Source organism: Haliotis cracherodii, unplaced genomic scaffold, assembly GCF_022045235.1.
Source record: "Haliotis cracherodii isolate W230 unplaced genomic scaffold, xgHalCrac1.p SCAF_13, whole genome shotgun sequence".
In the NCBI taxonomy this organism is placed as follows: Eukaryota; Metazoa; Mollusca; class Gastropoda; order Lepetellida; family Haliotidae; genus Haliotis; species Haliotis cracherodii.
In genome coordinates this window covers 8,852,497-8,873,773 of record NW_027266268.1, presented here as the reverse complement: position 1 = coordinate 8,873,773, position 21,277 = coordinate 8,852,497, and the positions used below count along the sequence as shown (strand labels likewise).

The following is a 21,277-nucleotide window of genomic DNA, read 5'->3' as shown; positions in this document are numbered from 1 at the left end:
AAACAGTATTTGCTATAGGTATTAGAACCGCAGAATATTTCTAAGACATGAGAATTGTGACCTTAAATACGAACATAACTAGAAGTGGACGTAAGTGTTCTCTTTGTAAATATTCCAAAACAAAGATATATCTTACACACTTCTACCAAAAAGTAGTTTGGAAAATAAGATTTGGGGGCACTTAAACCTACAGGTACTGGTAAACTTCAAAACAAAATATCCTTCCAAAATCACGCAAGCCTTCTCTTTTAGAGAAATCTTATAAAGTTGGAAAGGATGTGTAACAGAAATAGTATTTTCCTACCTTGCCTCGAAACTCAATAACATTCACGGCAACATCCAGGAAAATACATAAAACCGTTACCATAACAACTCATGGTAGGACTGATTACCTGGAAACAACATTCTGAGATTCTTCTCCAATGTCTGCAAGACTCCCTTCCCCAAGGAGCTAATACCTCGTTCTCTCTAGCTGGGAAAATCAGACTGTATTTGTTTAAATGGAATCGAAATATCTGATCTTCCAAACTTTGTAGCCTTCTCTTTGTAAAGAAAAGACTGACAAGAGCCAACTGAGATAGGGACTGACGTGATCTGGAGATACCTCTCAAGGAAAGTAGTTTCTATAGGGAAACAGTACTACAAAACAAACCTTCTACGTTAGAGAAGTCTTCCTTGAGCTGAAATTGTTTAAGAAAATAATCATCAAACCAGTTCATGTAGATTTAATCAGGTAGATATTTTTTCCATGTTTTCAAAACAGGTTATCAACGATGAAAGATGTACCCTTGTTACCCACCATGTGGTAAAGATATCTGTTGCCTTGAAGTAAACAAGTCACATGTAGACATATGATATTCGACCCTTCATGCTGTGCACAGACCCTTCATGCTGTGCACAGAGCTTCCTACATTATCATCAACACACTTGAAGTTGTAGGGAATACATTATTATGTAGAGTCTCCTGCAACTTCAACACATCAGCAAGAAATGATGGCAATAACTGAATCACAACAGCTAGTTCCTATAGATGTTCTTTGATAGATATGAAAACTCAATCATATCAAAATTTGTTTTCCATTCAACATCACTCAAGCATTTCTTTAAAAAAGAATTAAGAAAAATACAACAAAAACAAAATTCCTTTGCTATATTTTCAGACAGAGCAAGTGAGTTTGGTTGAATGGCCCCATGAAGACTATTATATCACGACGTGTCTGTCCAGTTTGGGAGGAAAGTTCAAAGTGGCGCAAGTTGTCGATAGTCACCACTTTGGTGAAACCACTGATGTTGGCAGACCAAGGATCATAATAGAGTCATTTGAACAATGATCAGCAGATCCTGTCACCTAAGGGACATAATTCTGCACACCATGTCGAAACGCCTGAGGTGACAAGATCACCAACTCACAGACACCAATCAAAGATCAATGAGACACAGTGCTTAATGTCAGCTCCGACAATACCATACCGCCAAAGCCATCAATAAAAGACATTATGGTATATTAACTGTATGTTGGGCCGGTTACTGATAAGCTGTGTCCAGTGAGACAGGAGTTCCAGTTATCAGGGGACAGAATTCACGGTCTGCACAACAAGACAAAAACTGGGTCTTGCCAATGGATCAACAAACATGATAATTCTGTCAACGTTTGTAAGATGAATTTATCAACATTCCAGGCCCTTATTCTTTAAATATACATAATCAAAACTTTTAAAAATAAATAATCTTATCACGATTCATGGTATGTATTTTATTAAACTTTCAAAAATAAATAATCTTATTATGATTCATGGTCCATAAAATGACAGAAACTGAGTCTTGCCTGTGGACCAACAAATATGTCAACGTGTCAATATATATACGCTTTTAACTATACACCAGGACCTTCTTTAAAGTATGATTTAACTTGTTTTCCAAAATTGTTCTGATTTTCACTAAACAAAGCAGAATACACTTTAAGTGCCTCATTCTTTACCCTAACTGTTATTAAGGTATGTCATATTTGCCAGTCCACAGAAATATCTTTAGCACTCTCTATGTCATTACAGGATATGGACTTGATATCACTCGATACACAGGGTATATGACATACACAGCTTATGACGATAGGCATTGGTCGATGGCGGCTAAAGTCGATGATGGGCATATGTCGTTGACCTCAGCATCATATGTTCAATCAATGATGATGGCTTTGCATGATGATGTTCGAGAACTACAGCGAGTCTACGCCACGGCTGTGGAGAATCGTACAGTTTTAACATGCGTTCCGTAGCTGTCATGGCCGTGTGTGCAGACATCCATGCTTCGTGTCGTGTCGCCGTATGTATTTCCAAATGCATATCTTCTCTCTGCAAATTAAATATAGATACAATAATACACTTATTCGACGTAATAAGCGCCCTGGGAGCTCTCAAAATAAGAAATAGGGGGCTCATATTTAGAATATTATTTTGGTTGAAGTTGAAAGATAAATTTTGTGGTTTATGCTGATACCCTAAAATGTTTATATATACGACAGATATAGTTTTCCAGAATGTAATTGCCCACAATTAAGGGTGCATGTAACACATGATGCATATTATACGCGAACAAATAAGTCTTGTGTGAAATATGATTTGAAACAAAACAAATATCGGGTCCTTCTCCCACAGGTAAACATTATATGTCTGAATGTAGTGACCGAAGAATATTTTGTCACAAAGTTCCAGGCCCTGCCACCCAAACATATTTAGTGGTGTCGGCCCTATCTGATATGTATTGACAATATGATGACAACAGATTGTTTCTGTCATGAGGTAACTACTCACGGGGAACATAGCCGGTGTACTTGGGGATCATACCGTCCTGGAGGTATAGGCGGCGGCTGAAGTTGGGCGGGGCACTCTGTGCGGCCCGCAATCCTGACGGGGGTCTGTGATGATAAAGATATCATGTGATGTAATGTCATAACACCTGCCTCATCTACGTAGTGTAACACATTTATCACATAGAACACAACACATATATCACATAGACTTAGTACATATCTTATTCGCCGAAATCAGAGGTCTGCTTGGCATTTTGAAAATAGACAACTGGGGTTCTTATCCAGTGAATCAGTGAAATCAGTGAAATCAGTGAAATCAGTTTTCAGAGACTGAGCGGCAATGAGCAAACGTGGTTCAAACTTGTCAATAGTTAAGTTACAAGGCTATTATACAGCTCAGCTCAGCTCAGCTCAGCTACACTCAGCTCACTCAGCTCACTCACTCACTCACTCACTCAACTTATTCATTCAGTGGGGCACGAGTGGCCCAGTCATCTAAGGCGCCGCGATTCGCTGTGCAGAGTTGCATCCCTTTGGGCATGCCAGAAATCTATGATTTGGGGTGTCAAATCCCGGTTTGTCCCGATTATGTTTCTAGGTTTATCAGCACCATACCCATGCTCGTGGGTTTCTAAGAAGTGGTAAATGTTTGAGACCTGCATCATTTCAGGCTTTCCTCATACATTAAGCTGACATGCTGTGATATAACTTGAATACTGTTAAAATTGGCATTAAACCCAACTCACTCACTCACTCACTTACTCACTCACTCACTCACTCAGCACTTGACACAGGTCAGCGACTAAGGTCCCACCTGTTCACACTGATCTTGAAGTTGGGATCGGCGTGGAGTTCTTGATGCCGCTTGGTTTCTTGTACAAATGCATTGAATCCCATCTTGGAGCTCTCGTGGTACCGACATCCTAGTCCCAGCTCCGTGGGTTTGATTCGCGGCACGTACCCCTGGTACCCTGGCATCGGCGCCTCCGTCATGCTCCGCTTGTCCTCTGGAAGATGAACACGACTCTGTCAGAAGCCTCATAGATATCGGTGACAGGAATCTTTGCTACTAATAAGTTCAACCACGACTTCTGCAACTACCACTACTACTACTTTTACTATTACTACTGGGGCGGTCGGGTAGCCTAGTGGTTAAAGCGTTCACTCTTCACGCCAAAGGCCCGGGTTCGATTCCCGACATGGGTACAATGTGTGAAGCCCATTTCTGGTGTCCCCCGCTGTGATATTGCTGGAATATTGCTAAAAGCGGCGTAAAACCATACTCACTCATATAGTACTGATACCTAGCAACATTGGATGTATGGTGTCTACTACTACTACTACTACTACTACTACTACTACTACTACTACTACTACTACTAAAGTACTCACGGAAATGGAAAAAAACTGTTTTTCTCAATTTAATAATCGACACAAAGTGTTATGTAGCTGTAAATACGAAATAACAAAACAACTCGAAAAGTACTAGTTTGGATTTGCTAGTTTGATCTCAGTGAACAATACAAAATGTACTTTACAGGAGGTAATTTGTCGGCACTTTCAACATTCAAAAATAAAACTAAGTCCAAATTGACATAGCAGAAACAGACTATAGGCATTATGCACCTGTTCTCACCTGTCGTCAAGGTGTCATAGGTCACCTTGATCTACTTACAACTGGTTATGCCCTGTTTCACAATAGTCTGTTTTATTCATATTTTTACACACTTTTACGTGTAAAAAGGCATAAAAACATTTGATACGCTGTATTTGTGCCACGGCCCAATTAGTACTAATTTAGTTGTTTGAATATTTACATATTTTGTATATTAACTGCAATAATTTAAGATCTGAGGTTGAAAATTTTTTTTTTTCATTTCCGTGAGTACTTTACTACTACTACTACTACTACAACACTACTACTAATACTCAGTAACACAACTCATAACTACTACACTATGACTTAGTAACAACTACTGCTGCTATGACTCCAACTACAACAACTCCCACTACTACCACTACAACATGTAAGAGGTTGTACCTAGTAACATGGGCTGTGTTGGGTGTGTATCCCTGTACAGGTTGAGCTTGTCACGGACCGTGGGGTCGTGGGAGATGGCAGTTAGACGAGGGTAGCTCCGTATTTGTCGCTGGAGGTCTCTCATTTTAAAGTCGTGATTCTTTGTGTTGCTCAAATAGTTGTCTATACACACATCACAGTCGTCCTTGTATGTGCCGCCAAACTTGAAGGGCATTCTTGGTATGTAGCCTGAAACAGAGAATACATTCCTATAATAGTTCATACATACATGATTGTTCCATATACCGTTTTGGCTAGTGAACAATCCCAATTAGCACCCCTTCTGATTGATCAATGTACACAAGACTTATTTATTTCGTGTATAAAACGCACTTGTGTGTTATATGCACCCTTAATCATTGGCAAATAAATTCTGGAAAAATGTATCTGTTGTATATAAACATTTCAGGCTGTCTGCATAAACCACGAAATTTATCTTTCAACTCTGTTTTTCCCACCAAAATAATATTCTAATAAGAACCCCCTATTTCTAATTTTGAGAGCGCCCTGGCGGCTTATTACGTCGAATATGGTACCAGGGATGGGTATTGGAGTAAAAGTTATATTGCAATATATCATAAATATTTAAAGGCCAACACTCACTGCAAATAGTGAGCATAGCTCACCTGTATATAGTGAGTATTGCTCACCTGCATAGCAAGTATAGCTCACCTGTAAAGTCAATATATCTCACCTGTATTTCGTGGGTATTGCTCACATGTATATAGAATGTATAGCTCACTTGAATATAGTGCATATAGCTCACCTGCCTAGCAAGTATAGCTCACCTGTATAGAGGGAGTATAGTTCATCTGTATAGCTCACCTGTATAGCCAGGAACCATGTTCTTGGTGTACTTGTTGTCCCCTGTGGCGTCGGGCAGCTCATTCTTCAACGTCTCCTGGGGGAAGGGGCCCATGATAGTGGCGGAGCGTCGGAACTCCAGGTCCTGCCAACAACACATGCTTTCTCATTAAATCAGACCACACAAACTCTTTCCTGTTTCATATTTTTAATTTTTCTTTTGTAAAATATTCATAAAATGCTGTCAATAACCAAGAGAGGCTTCAGTCATGTAATTACAGGTACATGAGCAGGTGAGTATTTCCCCAAGGTATGGCTGAAGCAAACAGATGAAACTCAATGTCTGTCCACTTTATTCATGGAAAAAACAGTGATACCAAAACTCAGGTACCCGGGTCGGGTGGGTACTGAGTAGGGCCCGGGTACACACAGGACTACCCGGACCCATGGTTAGTTACGTGATATATTGTCTAATGACAAAAATTATCCAGAACTCTATGGTTACACTATAAGTCATAAATGTTTGCATTTCTTTCTGACTATGCACCCATACCTTCTGACTTTTCATTTGGTTGAATAAAGATATAAATTAAGTGTATGCATGACCAGATCTAAATACATTTTGCCAGGGCTATGATAAAAATGTTCCCAATCGGACATTTTGAGACATCTCCTGAGACCTATAGTGGGTACCTGGGTAAGGTCAGGTAATAGGGGGCGGGTACCTGGGTAGTAAATTTGGACTCGTCCCAACCCTAATGGACTATCGCTATCATGGACCTTCGCTATATAAGTGAAATAATCTTGGATATGCTTTAAACACCATTTTACCTAAACCTTGCAACAATAAACCTGGGAACAAAACCCCACAGAACAAAACTCCTGACATATTGATTCCACCAGAACAAATGTTCAGGGGGACCATATTTACACACCTCACATTCTCGCATGTACACACAAACTGAAACCTGCCAGACTGGTAGCAACAGCTAATGGTAGGTTTAATGTCAGTAAACAAAGTAATGAGTCAAGGTGGTGACATATCAATGTGCCATGTCAATATTTGATCATGTGACGATCAGTAGCTAAGTGACAAGGAGCTGACTAGTGGCTGAGAGTGACAACTTCAAGGACTTTAGTAAATAATGTGAAAACACACATGAAGCCTATAAACTGTCGCACTGACTGCGTAAACCTGTGAAAACCTGGGTAGAATAGGTCTTCAGCAACCCCTGCTTGCTGTCAAAGGAGACTATGCTTGTCATAAGAGGCGACTAACAGGATTGAGTGGTCATGCTCACTGACTTGCAATAGAAATTTGCACTAGTCCTATAGTCCTTACCAAACTGCCCAACAGTAAAGGTATCCTAAGGACTAGTAGAAATTGGCCCATTTTAAGGGTTTTGCTATATGTTATCAATATAAGGACTAGTGGACAAAAACTGTTAGTTTCTAACCCTGGTTGATGTATGTCATCACATCCCGATTGTGTGGATCGATGCTCATGATATCAACCCTGGATTGTCTCGTCTTGACTCAATCACTTATGGACCACTGTCATACAGCTGGAATATTGCTGAGTGCAACAAACAAACAACCTGACAGAGTCTGTTTTTACACAAACTCTTATCAACAATCCACCCGTCGACAGCAAGGGACACCGAAAATGAGCCTACACATTGTACCTACATCAGAATCCAACCCGCTCTTCTGAGTGGTGAGTGAACCACTAGGCCACCCCAAAGCCCATTATATTGGAGTGTGTGTGTGAGTGAGTTTTGTTTTACGCCGCTTTTAGCAACTTCCAGCAATATCACGGCGGGGAACACCAGAAATGGGCTTCACACATTGTACCCATGTCGGGATTCGAACCCGGGTCTTCGGCGTGACGAACGAATGCTTTAACCACTTGGCTACCCGACCGCCCCCCATTATATTGGAGCACAACATGTACGTATTTCAGCATTCAAAGGTTTGACTCATCAGGTTCCACTTGTGTGAAAAAATAATGTAGGATTTACTGACTAATTGTTTTGGACCTGACCTGTAGTCAGTGTACAGTGTATGGGGGATCAAAACCAGGCCCCCAACCCCTCCCCTTGGACTGTCCCCCTATCCCCTCCCCAGCTATCAGCGTGAGTCTATGGGGTATCATTACCAGGCCCCCACCCCCTCCCCCTGGACTGCCCCCCTATCCCCTCCCCAGCTATGAGTCACAGTACACTCTATGGAGTATCAATATCAGCCCCCCACCCCCTCCCCCTGGACTGTCCCCTATCCCCTCCCCAGCTATGAGTCACAGTACACTCCATGGAGTATCAATATCAGGCCGCCACCCCCCTCCCCTTGGACTGTCCCCTATCCCCTCCCCAGCTATGAGTCACAGTACGCTCTATGGAGTATCAATATCAGGCCGCCACCCCCCTCCCCCTGGACTGTCCCCTATCCCCTCCCCAGCTATGAGTCACAGTACACTCCATGGAGTATCAATATCAGGCCGCCACCCCCCTCCCCCTGGACTGTCCCCCTATCCCCTCCCAAGCTACCAGTCATGGTACACTCCATGGAGTATCAATATCAGGCCGCCACCCCCCTCCCCCTGGACTGTCCCCTATCCCCTCCCCAGCTACCAGTCATGGTACACTCCATGGAGTATCAATATCAGGACTCTGAAAGCTCCCTGACTGCTGGGGGAGATTCCAGGTGATAATGGTCACTGACTATTCTCCAATCCAGTCAGCTGATACTTCCAATTCACAATGGAGTCATGGTCCCATTGTAATTCTTTCTTGTAACACAGAGCAAAGATATCCCATTTCAGAATGCCAATTTCACAGTTTGTAGTCTCACCTGATCAACTGTTAATAGACTTTGACATCAGAATTCCAAAAAATGATTTTGGTTACCTAGGTATATTCTGAATGTCTAGTTTACCTTTGTCCTGATTTTTCTGACTAGTAGAATGCTGCGTATACAAGATATACTGGTAAACAATGATTTGTAAAAAGTGTACAATATAAACACAATATCAAAACGTCTAATTACCTGGTAGAATTGAATTCCTGATTTTATTTTTTTTAGTATATTTTTCTCAGTGCCACACTCGTGCTCGTGTGCTGACAAGCTGTGATATAACTGGAATACTGTCCAAAGTGGTGTCAAACCCAACTCCTCACTAATTCACTATAATATCACATTTAAAACCAAGACTACAATTTGCCAATTTGGTTCCCTCATTTATATCGTATATGAACAAACAGGACTGGGTGGTCTCCTTAAGGTGGTTAAAGATGCTGTTCATCACGCCAAAGGTCCAGATTCGATTCCCCACATGGGTACAGTGTGTGTATAAATCAAGTGAGTGAGTTGGGTTTAACACCACTTTGGACAGTATTCCAGTTATATCATAGTATGTCAGCCTGATGTGGGAGGAAAGCCTGAAGTGATGCAGGTCTGTGACGTTTACCACTTTGGTGAAACCCACGAACACGGGTATGGTGCTGACAAACCTAGAAACATAATCGGATGAAACCGTGATTCAGGCCCACAATCTGGTTTCTGGCGTGCCCAAGAGATGAATGTTTAATCGTTATTTCTTTAAAAAAATAGAGAGTACATTCATGATTGTAATTTTCACTAAACATAGCAGCGATAGAAACTAACAGTTTTAGTCCACTAGTCCTTATAATGATAACATATAGCAAAACCCTTAGAAAGGGCAATTTCTTCTAGTCTTTATGATACCTTAACTATTGGGCAGTTTGGCAAGGACTATGGGACTAAAGTACTCACGGAAATGATAAAAACCCTGTTTTTTCGATCTCAGAGATTAAATAAATGCAGTTAATATACAAAATATATAAATATTCTAACAACTCAATTAGTACTATTTGGGCCTTGGCACAAATACAGCGTATCAAAGGTTTTTATGTCTTTTTACACGTAAAAGTGTATAAAGATATGAACAAAACAGACTATTGTGAAACTGAGCATAACCAGGTGTTAGTAGATCAAGGTGAATGTCCATGACCTATGACACCTTGACTACAGGTGAAAACAGGTGCTTGAATCCCATGTGCATGTGATTTGTCAGTGGTTAGTGATTTGTCAGTGGCATTGTGGGATAGTGAATCATCGTCAAAATATCAGAACGTAAAAGTAACATATTCCCTTCTCAAACAACAACTTACATGTCATTATTATTATGTACATAAACATAGTTGTTATTTTTACTGTTGTTTTGAGAACTTTTTTCCAGGCTAATTTGCATAATGCCTATAGCCTGTTTCTGCCATGTCAATTTGGACTTATTTTTATTTTTGAATGTTGAAAGTGCCTACAAATTACCTCCTGTAAAGTACATTTTGTATTGAGCACTGAGATAAAACTAGCAAATCCAGACTAGTACTTTTCCAGTTGTTTTGTTATATCTTATTTACATCTACCTAATGCTTTGTGTCGATCATTAAATCCAGCAAAACAGGGTTTTTTTCATTTCCATGAGTACTTTAGTGCCAATTTCTAACACTGCATAGACCGTGTACACTAGAATACTGAATCACAAACACAATACAGTAACGGAATTACTACAGTGAAGAAATCTACAAGTATTGCTTGTGGGTTCCGTGAACTTATTTCTTTGCCTACTACACACAGTTGACCCGTGATTCGAACCGACGATCATAGGTTTCTGGTGTTCGCAAGGGATGCAACTCTGGATAGCGAATTGCGGCACCTTAAACAACTGACCCCCTGCCCCCCATGAAGTCAGTGAAGGGACAAGTTCAGTCCAGGAGACTCCATTGTTGTAGCACTGAGAGTATGCGTGAAGGCTTCACAATGAAGCTATGACAACACATTGTAAAGAAGCAATTGGAAAAGAGTTTATCGATACGACCTCACTGACACAAGATCTTCCCTCCAGTACAGCACAGACCCAGTGATTCAGTACCCAGCGAAAGCACATACACCAACAGTTAAAACCAACTCCATATATTGACTACCCCATGCCGACACCCCACCCTACCGACAATACCAGGCAATTGACAACTCTCAACAGCCAGGGAGAACATGCTATCACATTCAAAACCTACTGCTATCAACTTCAGTGTCACACACCCTCTCTATGATTAACTGTACCTTGTCAATGGAGGAATTGGGTATTGAATTATGATTGACTGATAGTGCTGCATTGAGTCGGTTGTTGAGCCTTGGCTGGGAGAGTGGTCGTTAATAGCGGTACCTTGCTTGTGATTATACAAGGTTGATTTACTGTTCGGACATACTGATTGGCATACAGATGTATTGTCATGGTTGACACGTGTACCCGTTGTATCGACAAAGTATATTTCAGTAAACATACACAAGGGGTTGCAAAGACTGACCCAGCATTTTTAAAAGGGGTCGAAAATATAAAAAAACCTCTCTCAGTCATTTTTACTGCCTACAACAAACTACACTTGGTTTTCAAAAGGGGAGGGGGCAGACCCCTGCCCCCCCCCTCTAGATCCACCTTAGGGTTATATATTTTCCAATTGAACATTTATTTTCAAATAATTTAAACAGAGTATCCCTCCCATTATAAATCTGTCAATGATGCTTGCATAAGTTTTAAGCAAACATACATTCTTACATTCATGACCTCATAAGTCAAGTTCGAACTTATAAGGTTTCTGTTCAAGTGGCTATATGCTAGATAATGAATGAAAATATAGACTGACCTGAAAAACTGACAGGTAATTTAATATTATCAATTCTTTCAATACTGATACCATTGACTCTGTGATTGTGTGACTGTAATCAATACTCAACATTTGACAGTAAGTGGTGTCGTTCAGCACTCTCATTGGACACTTGTCAGTGTATATATACCAGGGCTCGGACAGTACATTATGACACATATCGCAATACTTCAATAACTTCAATATGATTGATATGTTTCACAATTCCTACATTTTGTTTTGAAAATTGTGAAATATAAATATACCAGTAACAAAGAATAACAAAACCTTTTTAAAAAAAAATCACTTTTAGATATAATCTGTCGACCACGACCATGTGTTTTACCACATTGGTAAAAATGTATTTCACTCACTCACTCACTCACTCACTCACTCCAGACATCATCCCAACTCCTACAGAGTACTGGTTTCTCCAAAGCTGCTCAGAATATAAACAGCAGAGTTTTGTAGTCATCAGTGGGACAATGTCTCACAAGTTTGTTCAATAGTTCACACACAAGTAGGCTCATACATGTTATAGAGCATTTAACACAGATGAAGAAGTCAATCTAAAATTTATTTTAACAGTGTACCCGAAATCGTGGCTTATAACAGTCATAACAATCTGCATCGCCTTTGGTTTCATCACACACATAACATAGAGCTGACACGCACGATAAAACCGAAATACTATTTAATACTCTGACTGACTGACTGACTGACTGACTGACTGACTGACTGACTGACTGACTGACTGACTGACTGACTGACTGACTGACTGACTGACTGACTGACTGACTGACTGACTGACTGACTCACTCACTCACTCACTCACTCACTCACTCACTGACTCACTCACTGACTGACTGACTCACTGACTGTTTACTCACCGATTTGAGCAGATCGTGGGTGTCATTACCGTAGGTTTGGCCCACCCGGTACTTGATCTGAGGTATGTAACCACGGTAACTGCAAGGGAAATAAACATAAACTCCAATTTAATCACAACATTTTGCAACAAAAAGTGTTTCATAAAAATCATATTTTTTCTAAAATGTTTAATAACAAATTGTACAAGGTATCTGTGTACTATAGGGATGTTGAGATACATGCAGGTGTCACACGATATGATACATTTCTCGACACTGAAGCCACGATACCATGCATATTTTGATACTGCATATATCAACATTTTGTGCAAAAAACCCAGTCTTTAGACTGAGAATAGAGTCATAGGCTCACTCATAAAGGTAAAGGAGGACAACTGACAACAGACTGAAACTCATTAACAGGACACTGAGTCAAGTCAACTATTCTGTTAGGGAAAATAATGAGAAACTAACAAGTCTGCATACTGTATTATGACAGGCAGCAAGGAAAAGCTGGTCAGTCTAGTTATTGAGCCTGTTTCATATCCGAAATAATATATAAATAATAATAATCAGAATTAAAAAAATAGTTTGTACTTGCTTATTGATATATATATATATATATATATATATATATATTGATATTGATTCTAATGATCAACATGGATGATCAATATGGGGTTAATTGTGAATCAATGCCAAATTAATGGTATCGGGTATCGTATCGTGCTCAGTTACCCGATGGTGTACCGGTGAATCGTGACATCACTACTGTGTACATTAACTAGATGTGATTCCCATGAAGCATGTATATCTGGTCTGACCATGTTGTCACACATTGATTGTCTTCAGCCTTAGGTTGTTGTTGTTGGTTTGTTGTTTAGTGCTGCACTCAGCAATATTCCAGCTATATGATGGCTGTCTGTAAATAATTCAGTCTGGACCAGACAAGCCAGTGATTGCCATCACGAGCATCGATCAATGCAATTGGGATGTGATGACAGCGAGTCTGACCACCTGATCATGATAGTCGCCTCTTACGACAAGCACAGTCGCCTTTTACGGCAAGCATGGGTTGCTGAAGACCTATTCTACCCCGCATCTTCATGGGTCTCAGCCTTAGTTATTTGGAGATAAGAAAATGATAAACGACGGAAAATTGAATAATGAGGTTGGCGGTGATGAAAATCTAATAATTACTTCAGTATGGTCTAACTGAGTTTAATTAATTCCAAATGCATGCATTTTTCCTATATTTAATGGTTTTAGAAGACAACTTTGCAAAGCTTCTCATAAGTTTAAGAATCTTTTTCTACATATTGTAAAACTACGTAAAGACAGCTTGAAACCAGTCTGTGTTAAAGGAGCACCACATGACCCGTTGTTAAGGAGGACTCACACAGTCGGTCATAATATGTGTTACTGTTTACATGAAAGTAAATGTTTACAAACCTTACTTTTACACATTCATGTTTATTTATATAGTGTGACGTAAAATGTTAACACTCATGTATGTTATGGGCTCTCGTAACTCTGTATGGAGTGGCAAACTTACCTCTTTTACTTACTTAGAGAAAACTTTACTGTATAGCCGGGGTTGAATAAAATATCTGTGTGTTGTGTCGAAGGTGTAATATTTCACTGTCAATGTCCTTTGTATGAACAGGGACATAACATTAGCTTTAGAGAGAGACCGCCTCCGTGGCCTAGTGGTAAAACGTTCTCCCGGAGAGCGGAAGGTCTGGGATTCCACCCCTAGGTACGTCATACCAAAAGACGTTAAAAGATGGTACTTGTTGTTACCCTGTCTGGCGCTCGGCATTAAGGGGCTAAAACAAGGACTGGTCAGCTCGGAGTCAGTATACTGTGTCTGAGGGGTATTCATGTTAAACTGTAGTATGGATCCCAGTGGGATAGCACTATAAATCGGCATCAGTCCGGACTAGTACAAGCAGCCACACACACATGTGCATGCAAGGCGCTATATAAGTGCAATAATCTTGAATATGACGTTAAACCCCATTTCACATCACCTATAGAGAGAGTATGTAACATTAGCTTTATTGAGAGTGTATAACATTATATATCTTTTGAGAGAGTATGTAACATAAGCTTTAGAGAGAGTATGTAATATTATATAGCTTTAGAGAGAGTATGTAACATTATGTAGCTTTAGAGAGAGGATGTAACATTAGCTTTAGTGTGTGTATGTAACATTATATAGCTTTAGAGTGTGTATGTAACATTAGCTTTAGAGAGAGTATGTAACAAGCTTTAGAGAGAGCATGTAACATTAGCTTTAGAGAAAGTATGTAACATTATATAGCTTTAGAGTGTGTATGTAACATTATATAGCTTTAGAGAGAGTATGTAATATTATATAGCTTTAGAGAGAATATGTAACATTATGTAGCTTTAGAGAGAGGATGTAACATTAGCTTTAGTGTGTGTATGTAACATTATATAGCTTTTGAGAGAGTATGTAACATTAGCTTTAGAGTGTGTATGTAACATTATATAGCTTTTGAGAGAGTATGTAACATTAGCTTTAGAGAGAGTATGTAACATTAGCTTTAGAGAGAGTATGTAACAAGCTTTAGAGAGAGCATGTAACATTAGCTTTAGAGAAAGTATGTAACATTATATAGCTTTAGAGTGTGTATGTAACATTATATAGCTTTAGAGAGAGTATGTAATATTATATAGCTTTAGAGAGAGTATGTAACATTATGTAGCTTTAGAGAGAGGATGTAACATTAGCTTTAGTGTGTGTATGTAACATTATATAGCTTTTGAGAGAGTATGTAACATTAGCTTTAGAGTGTGTATGTAACATTATATAGCATTAGAGAGAGTATGTAACATTATACAGCTTTAGAGAGAGTATGTATTGCTACATTTAAGTGCACCAAAACAAAATCTCTGTATTTTCATTTCCACAAATAAGCAACTGTTCAAGCAGAAGAAAATGCCACAGTTAATCACTGTCTTGCAGTACGTTAACCGTTGCTAGGTGTCCCGAGTCAATCCAGTGTTGTGAACTCCATGGCATCCAGTGGCGACCCAGGTGGGCCTATTGTAACTCCCTGGCTTACACTGGACTTAATCTGGCTTACCTCACAGTCTTTATATCACGTCATGGTAAGTAAATGGAGGGATTATCTCTTATATATTTAAAGCTGCATGGGAGTGCAATTGTACAAGAAAACAAATGAGTTCTGTATTAGAGTATGTTGTTATATTATGAGTCTCACATGAACAATGATATATAATTCCAACCCCTCCATCTCCATTTTAAAACCATGCAGTCACTAAATAATGTTCAAATTTTAATTTGTATTTGAAAATATAGAATTTAGTCATTTATTCTCAACAAACCTCTATACAGTTGTTATAATTTGTGGCAACCCCCCTCATTTAATTGCTGACATTATTTTATAAACCCCCTTAATATCTAACACTCCCCCCACTCCCCACCCCAAAAAAAATAAAAAATAAATAAATAAAAATAAAATAAAAGAAGAATATGACTATATTTAGCTCCTTGTGCATTCAATATTCTCAGCTATTTCGGGAATACCTGTTGTTATACCTGAGGTAATATATTGGCCAAAAGCTCGATAATTGTTCGATGGCCTTTCAAAGAGATTTTAATTGTGTTTCTGAATTGAGCCTCAAGTACAAATAATCGAATGCACAAAGAATTCCATTGATAGTGAGCGCCATTATCACATAGATGAAGGGTTTCAAAGGACTTTAAACCCCAATTGTCACGTTCATAAAACGATATTCATTTCTAACACCTTGTTCAATGCAGTTCTCACGTTCATTGACCACTCACCCTGGCACTTGAGTCCCTTCCTTCAGCTGGGCGAACGCTCGCCTCTGTTCAACAGTGGGACCCCCACCAAAAGCTACAGTTGTCATCTTGAAACAGAATACTTTCCTCTACCTTACTCCAAAATGATGTTCGCTTGACACGTAATGGAACGTTTTAGTGAGCTTTGACTGCACTTAACACATTTACCGTTGCCTGTAACGCGATTTACCGTTGCTAGGGTCTATAATACTCAACCAATCAGCGAACAGATACAGCGGGCACCGGTCGACCAAAACCGGAAGTCAGCTACGAATCTTGTTATAGTTTGCTTCTGAAATGTGAACGAAATTAGTTTTATTAGCGTCAACAAGGGAAAAGGAATACAACAATATAGAAGTCTAGGAATTCTTTATGAGCAGGAAACATTTTAATACTGCCATATCGCTGTGCAGAGTTGCGTCCGTTGGGCACGCCAGAAACCTATGAGTGTGGGTTCGAATCTCGGTACGCCCCGATTATGTTTCTTGCTAGATTGTCAGCACCACACCCGGGCTCGTGGGTTTCACCGAAGTGGTAAACGTCTGAGAGAGAGTTGAAAACTGCTGACTCAAATAATTTGTTCAAAACATGTGAAATACTAAAAAAAACGAGCTACCAGCACACACTTGTAATTTCGATTCTACAAAGTTGATCTTATTTCGTTGTTATAATTATAGTCAAAACGACTCGTCATATTTTCTTATTATCTAGGTTGAAATAGAAATTTATCATCCAAACTGACTCCAACAGGAGATATCGCTTGGGTGAGATCAAGCGATATCTACATTGTAGAAATAGCTGCAATGAAATTACATCACAATGCTTTGCAGACCATTGCGACGCCACTGGATACCATGACGTCAGAATCAAATGACATCACTAATGGTTCCGCTACTGAAGCTGTTAGCAGTATTTTTTAGACTTAGCACTGCTAATTACTGTCTTCAAACTGGTTGGAGGAATGATGTTGGATGATAAATAAAATTTTCACTCTCGTGTGCAAGCCTTGGAGTTTTTCCACTTTTATCAACTTGTGTTGATATATTTGATATCAAAAGACACTCGGGTGAGATTCTCTATATATTTTCTATTGATATAAGTGGCCCAGTCGTCTGAGGCGCCGCAATTCGTTGTGTTATACTAAACTCACTCACTCTTTTGGTTTATTTGGATCATGAATGTTTTATTCGTACATTGTGTCGATTATTTGGTTTTTTATTGTGCAACACAGCACTCAGCAATATTCCAGCTATATGACGGCCAGACAATCCATGCAGTGATTAACATCATGAGCATTAATCTACGCATTGTTGGGATACGATGACATGTATATCACCCCCAAGTCAGCGAGCCTGACCACCTGATCCCGTTAGTCGCCTGTTACCACAAGAATGTTTTGACAAGCATTGGTTGCTGAAGACCAAATCCACCATGGATCTTCGTGGCTCTTTATCGATATATTAACCAACGCAGTATATGAAACGAAATTAGGACTTTGCAGCAAAGTCGGGCATAAAATATAAACAGGTTTTACGCGAACGAACCCCATTGCCAGACAGCGCGTGATGTTATTTACACATAATGAAATGATAATTTTATGAATACTTCTCGCAGTTCTATTTCCAATTGTTCTTTTTTATGCTTTACAAAATATTTCAAATATCATTTTGCGGAGCATATTAGGTATATATGCATGACGATATGTATGAATGTATACATGGTTTTTTTTAAATTAACGTAGAACAATATTTTTATGATAATATATACTTTCTGAAACAGACTATATCTGCTACTAAGGGCATCGGCGGCCATGTTCGACGCTGTCGGTGAGATGAAAGAGACACTATAAACATCCAAAGGTCCCAAACCTCAGTTTCATCACCCGAAATATAGCGACTGTTTCCGGGTATTTGATCATCTGCTATTGCAGCGAAATGGGAAATACATCCGTTGTTGCGACAGGCGTCAAGAATCAAGCGGACAATGATTCAAAACAACTTTATCAGCTCGTCAACCTGAGAGGGGGCGGTGAACTTGTAGAGCTAATGAAACGGGCAAGGTGGACGAAAAATTACAAGGAAATTGATGAAAAACTTAAAAACGAAGTGAAGGGCTATTTATATAACGATGGCAAAGGAAAGAAAGTGCCCATTGTGGATCTTATCATGGCAAGAAATAAAGACAGGCAGAAAAGCAAAATCAAGGTTGGCAAGGAGAAGCAGAAAAAGGCGAAAGAATTGGCGATGATAGACATGATTCTTCAAGATGGAGAGAGCACAGGAACGTATATGCAACATAAACCTCAAGGTGAGGTGCCATGGAACACACACAGGAATTGTTTTATTTCGTATGTCAGCAGGATGTGTTTTATAGTTGTGTGCGTGCGTAAATCATCTCTGATACGCAACATCGTATTTAATTCTAGCTAGCTATGTATATAAAATGATAAAGATTTAACATGTGGTACTACAATATTTCTATAAATTATACTTATAAATTATAATCTCCATCCAAAGATTTTGGTTTGAAGGTATAATAAAATAATTTATGAGTCATAAGCCCTGGTGATGTTCATGATATTTTGGATGCTGTTATTTAAATAATAAATGTTTTTGAAAAAATGCAACAATGTATCACTTCACATGCTTAAAGTTATTTTTTTTTTTATTTAGCAACCTGAAGTTTTTCTTTTGCACAGATTAACTTCTGTTTGTTATTTTCTTGATCTTTGTCAACATGGTGTTTATGCTATATTTACTTTTAGCAAATGTTTGAGATTTTAAGAATATTACTTTGTGCGTTCAGTAATTGTTTTCATGCATGTTAATGGTTGGTAATTACACACATTATTTAAAAATCATTTACATTTTAAAAAGAATCTTCAAATTATATCCCATGTCTACATTAGCAGTGTCTTGATTGGCATGTATATTTGTTTCTCTCTGTAGATGAAGGTCATTCTCTATTGGAGAACCCCCCTGCTGCTATAGGTGCAAAAAGTTGGAATCCGGTGCAATAACTGGAATTTTGCTTTAAAAAAATAGCCTCTTACCCTTTGTTAACAGTGTTTAAAAATAAGATAATTGTTTGGGGTGATGTCAATTTTGGGGGCGGGCAGGGCACATAAAACAAGAAATATATTTTAACAAGAATAATTATCTGCCTATAAATATTAATTATGACCACAGTGTTTCTAAGCACAGGGCGTAGGGTAGTTAAAGTGATTGCTCCTCAAGGCAAAGACTCAACTTTGGAATCTCACATTGGTATAATGTTTTCAGGGGATTTTTTTTGTCCTCTGCCTTCATATTGCTTGAATAATGCTTAAATTGACATAAAACCCACTCACTCACTCACTCACTTCCAAGGCGCTATGTGATGGCGTTTCCTGAAGCACCTCACGCTGAGTTTGCACACAGCACCTATCTATTAAAGCCATACTCATTTGCTTGTGAATTGTAAGTAATCATGCTCTTAATTTTAGTGTATTTTCTATCACACAATGTGAACTACTGGCAAATTGTCTTTACAAAACTGTAGTGTCATTGTAAAAAAAAAGTAATATTTTATGAGCATGTTTATTTTTAGTAATCCCCAAAATATTGGTGATCGGATGATGATAGAAAAAAATTAACTAAGTATTTATTGTTTCTAAAGTCTAAGGTGTATTAGTTTGTCCTTCTCTTTAATACTTTTCAATAAAGGTTAACACCAACTGTCCTCAAAGGATTCTGAGTTTGAACAGGTCCCCAGTATCCTATGCTGGTCACAAGCGGAGACCAAATGGATAGCATGGGCAGGCTCGGTGACATGGTTGATAGCTTGTCAGTGTACCCGGATGGCATGGATCGATGCTCCCAGTATCAATCACTGGTTTGTCTGTGCCAGTCTCGATTATATGCCAGTCTCGATTATATGGTTACACAACAATTTTAAGTGTCTAATGTTCGCATTTCTTCATGACATTTTGTACCTATCTCTTGACAACAACAGCGGGTACCCAGGTAGGGTTGGGTATTAGGGGTGTGGGTACCGGGGTAGTAAATTTGGACTCGGCCCAGCCCGACAGTGTACCCAGATGTTTCAGAAAATAAGAGGTAAAAAAATCACCCAAAGTACATGAGCTAGACTACCAATTGTCAGACTTTCATTTTTGTGGAAGCCTCGGTGGCTGTGTGGGTTAGGTGTTCTGGTGATTAGGTGCCTCACTCTGGCGGTGTGGGTTCGAATCCTGGATGAGACTCAACCCCCAAAATTCTAGAATCTGTACTTTACTAAGAAAGTGTAAACCCAAATAAAAAATTTGTTTCTGTGATATAGCTGGAATATTGCTGACTGCTGTGATATAGCTGGAATATTGCTGACTGCTGTGATATAGCTGGAATATTGCTGACTGCTCTGATATAGCTGGAATATTGCTGACTGCTGTGATATAGCTGGAATATTGCTGACTGCTGTGATATAGATGGAATATTGCTGACTGCTGTGATATAGATGGAATATTGCTGACTGCTGTGATATAGCTTGAATATTGCTGACTGTTGTGATATAGCTGAAATATTGCTGACTGCTGTGATATAGCTGGAATATTGCTGACTGCTGTGATATAGATGGAATATTGCTGACTGCTGTGATATAACTGGAATATGTCTGGATGCAGCTGAAACATATTAACTCAATTATTCAGCTTGTCTCTAAGGAGTTACAAGTTTGGTTGAGTGTTTAGAAAATCAGCCCACTATACAGGAGCTTGATACTGATTTTACAACAAAAAATCAGACGAAAGAAATAACAATAAAAATAATTCAATTCTATTCACTGACTCTGGCCATTCAAAGAACATGTCAGGATTTAAATAGTGTCATGGTTGAGATTCTTTTCTTAAAAAAGTTAAATTTTTAACCAAATAATTCAGAAATAATTCCTTGCTAATAGGAACGATTTGAGTCGGGGAGCTGGGTCTGCGACAAGTCAGTTTATGATTAAAGGAGCCAGACAATCTGTAGAAGAATGAATAAAAATGTATATATATTATTATTATTATTTCAGATTTTTCTCAGATTTTCTTGGTCAATATGCTAACACCTGCCTTACCTCTAAACATGCTATACACCCGCCTCACATCATTGTATTGTC

At 39.0% G+C, this 21,277-nt stretch overlaps 2 protein-coding genes across 2 annotated transcripts in view; one reads left to right on the top strand and one right to left on the bottom strand.

The window, feature by feature from the left end:
* Window positions 1-1,056: 1,056 nt before the first annotated feature.
* LOC139458847 (sperm-associated microtubule inner protein 5-like) lies at window positions 1,057-16,305 on the bottom strand. Its single transcript, XM_071240274.1, has 7 exons — window positions 16,124-16,305; window positions 12,304-12,382; window positions 5,715-5,838; window positions 4,851-5,078; window positions 3,624-3,816; window positions 2,811-2,914; window positions 1,057-2,351 (listed from the first exon to the last, which is right to left on the bottom strand). The coding sequence occupies exons 1-7, from the start codon at window positions 16,207-16,209 to the stop codon at window positions 2,227-2,229; spliced, it is 939 nt and encodes a 312-aa protein (XP_071096375.1). The 5' UTR covers window positions 16,210-16,305; the 3' UTR covers window positions 1,057-2,226.
* Window positions 16,306-17,986: 1,681 nt separating this feature from the next.
* LOC139458846 (transient receptor potential cation channel subfamily V member 5-like) overlaps window positions 17,987-21,277 on the top strand; it is a 33,341-nt gene continuing 30,050 nt past the window's right edge. Inside the window, exon 1 of the mRNA XM_071240273.1 lies at window positions 17,987-18,448. Coding sequence (XP_071096374.1) covers window positions 18,076-18,448 — 373 coding nt within the window. The 5' untranslated portion in view covers window positions 17,987-18,075. The remainder of the gene's footprint in view (window positions 18,449-21,277) is intronic.

Coding starts and splice junctions, on each gene's coding strand:
- LOC139458847 (XM_071240274.1), bottom strand. CDS start 16,209: ATGACAACTGTAGCTTTTGGTGGGGGTCCCACTGTTGAACAGAGGCGA. Junction 5,079..5,714: donor CATGGTTCCTGGCTATACAG/GTGAGCTATACA, acceptor TCTCTGTTTCAG/GCTACATACCAAGAATGCCC. Junction 2,352..2,810: donor GTACACCGGCTATGTTCCCC/GTGAGTAGTTAC, acceptor TTTAATTTGCAG/AGAGAAGATATGCATTTGGA.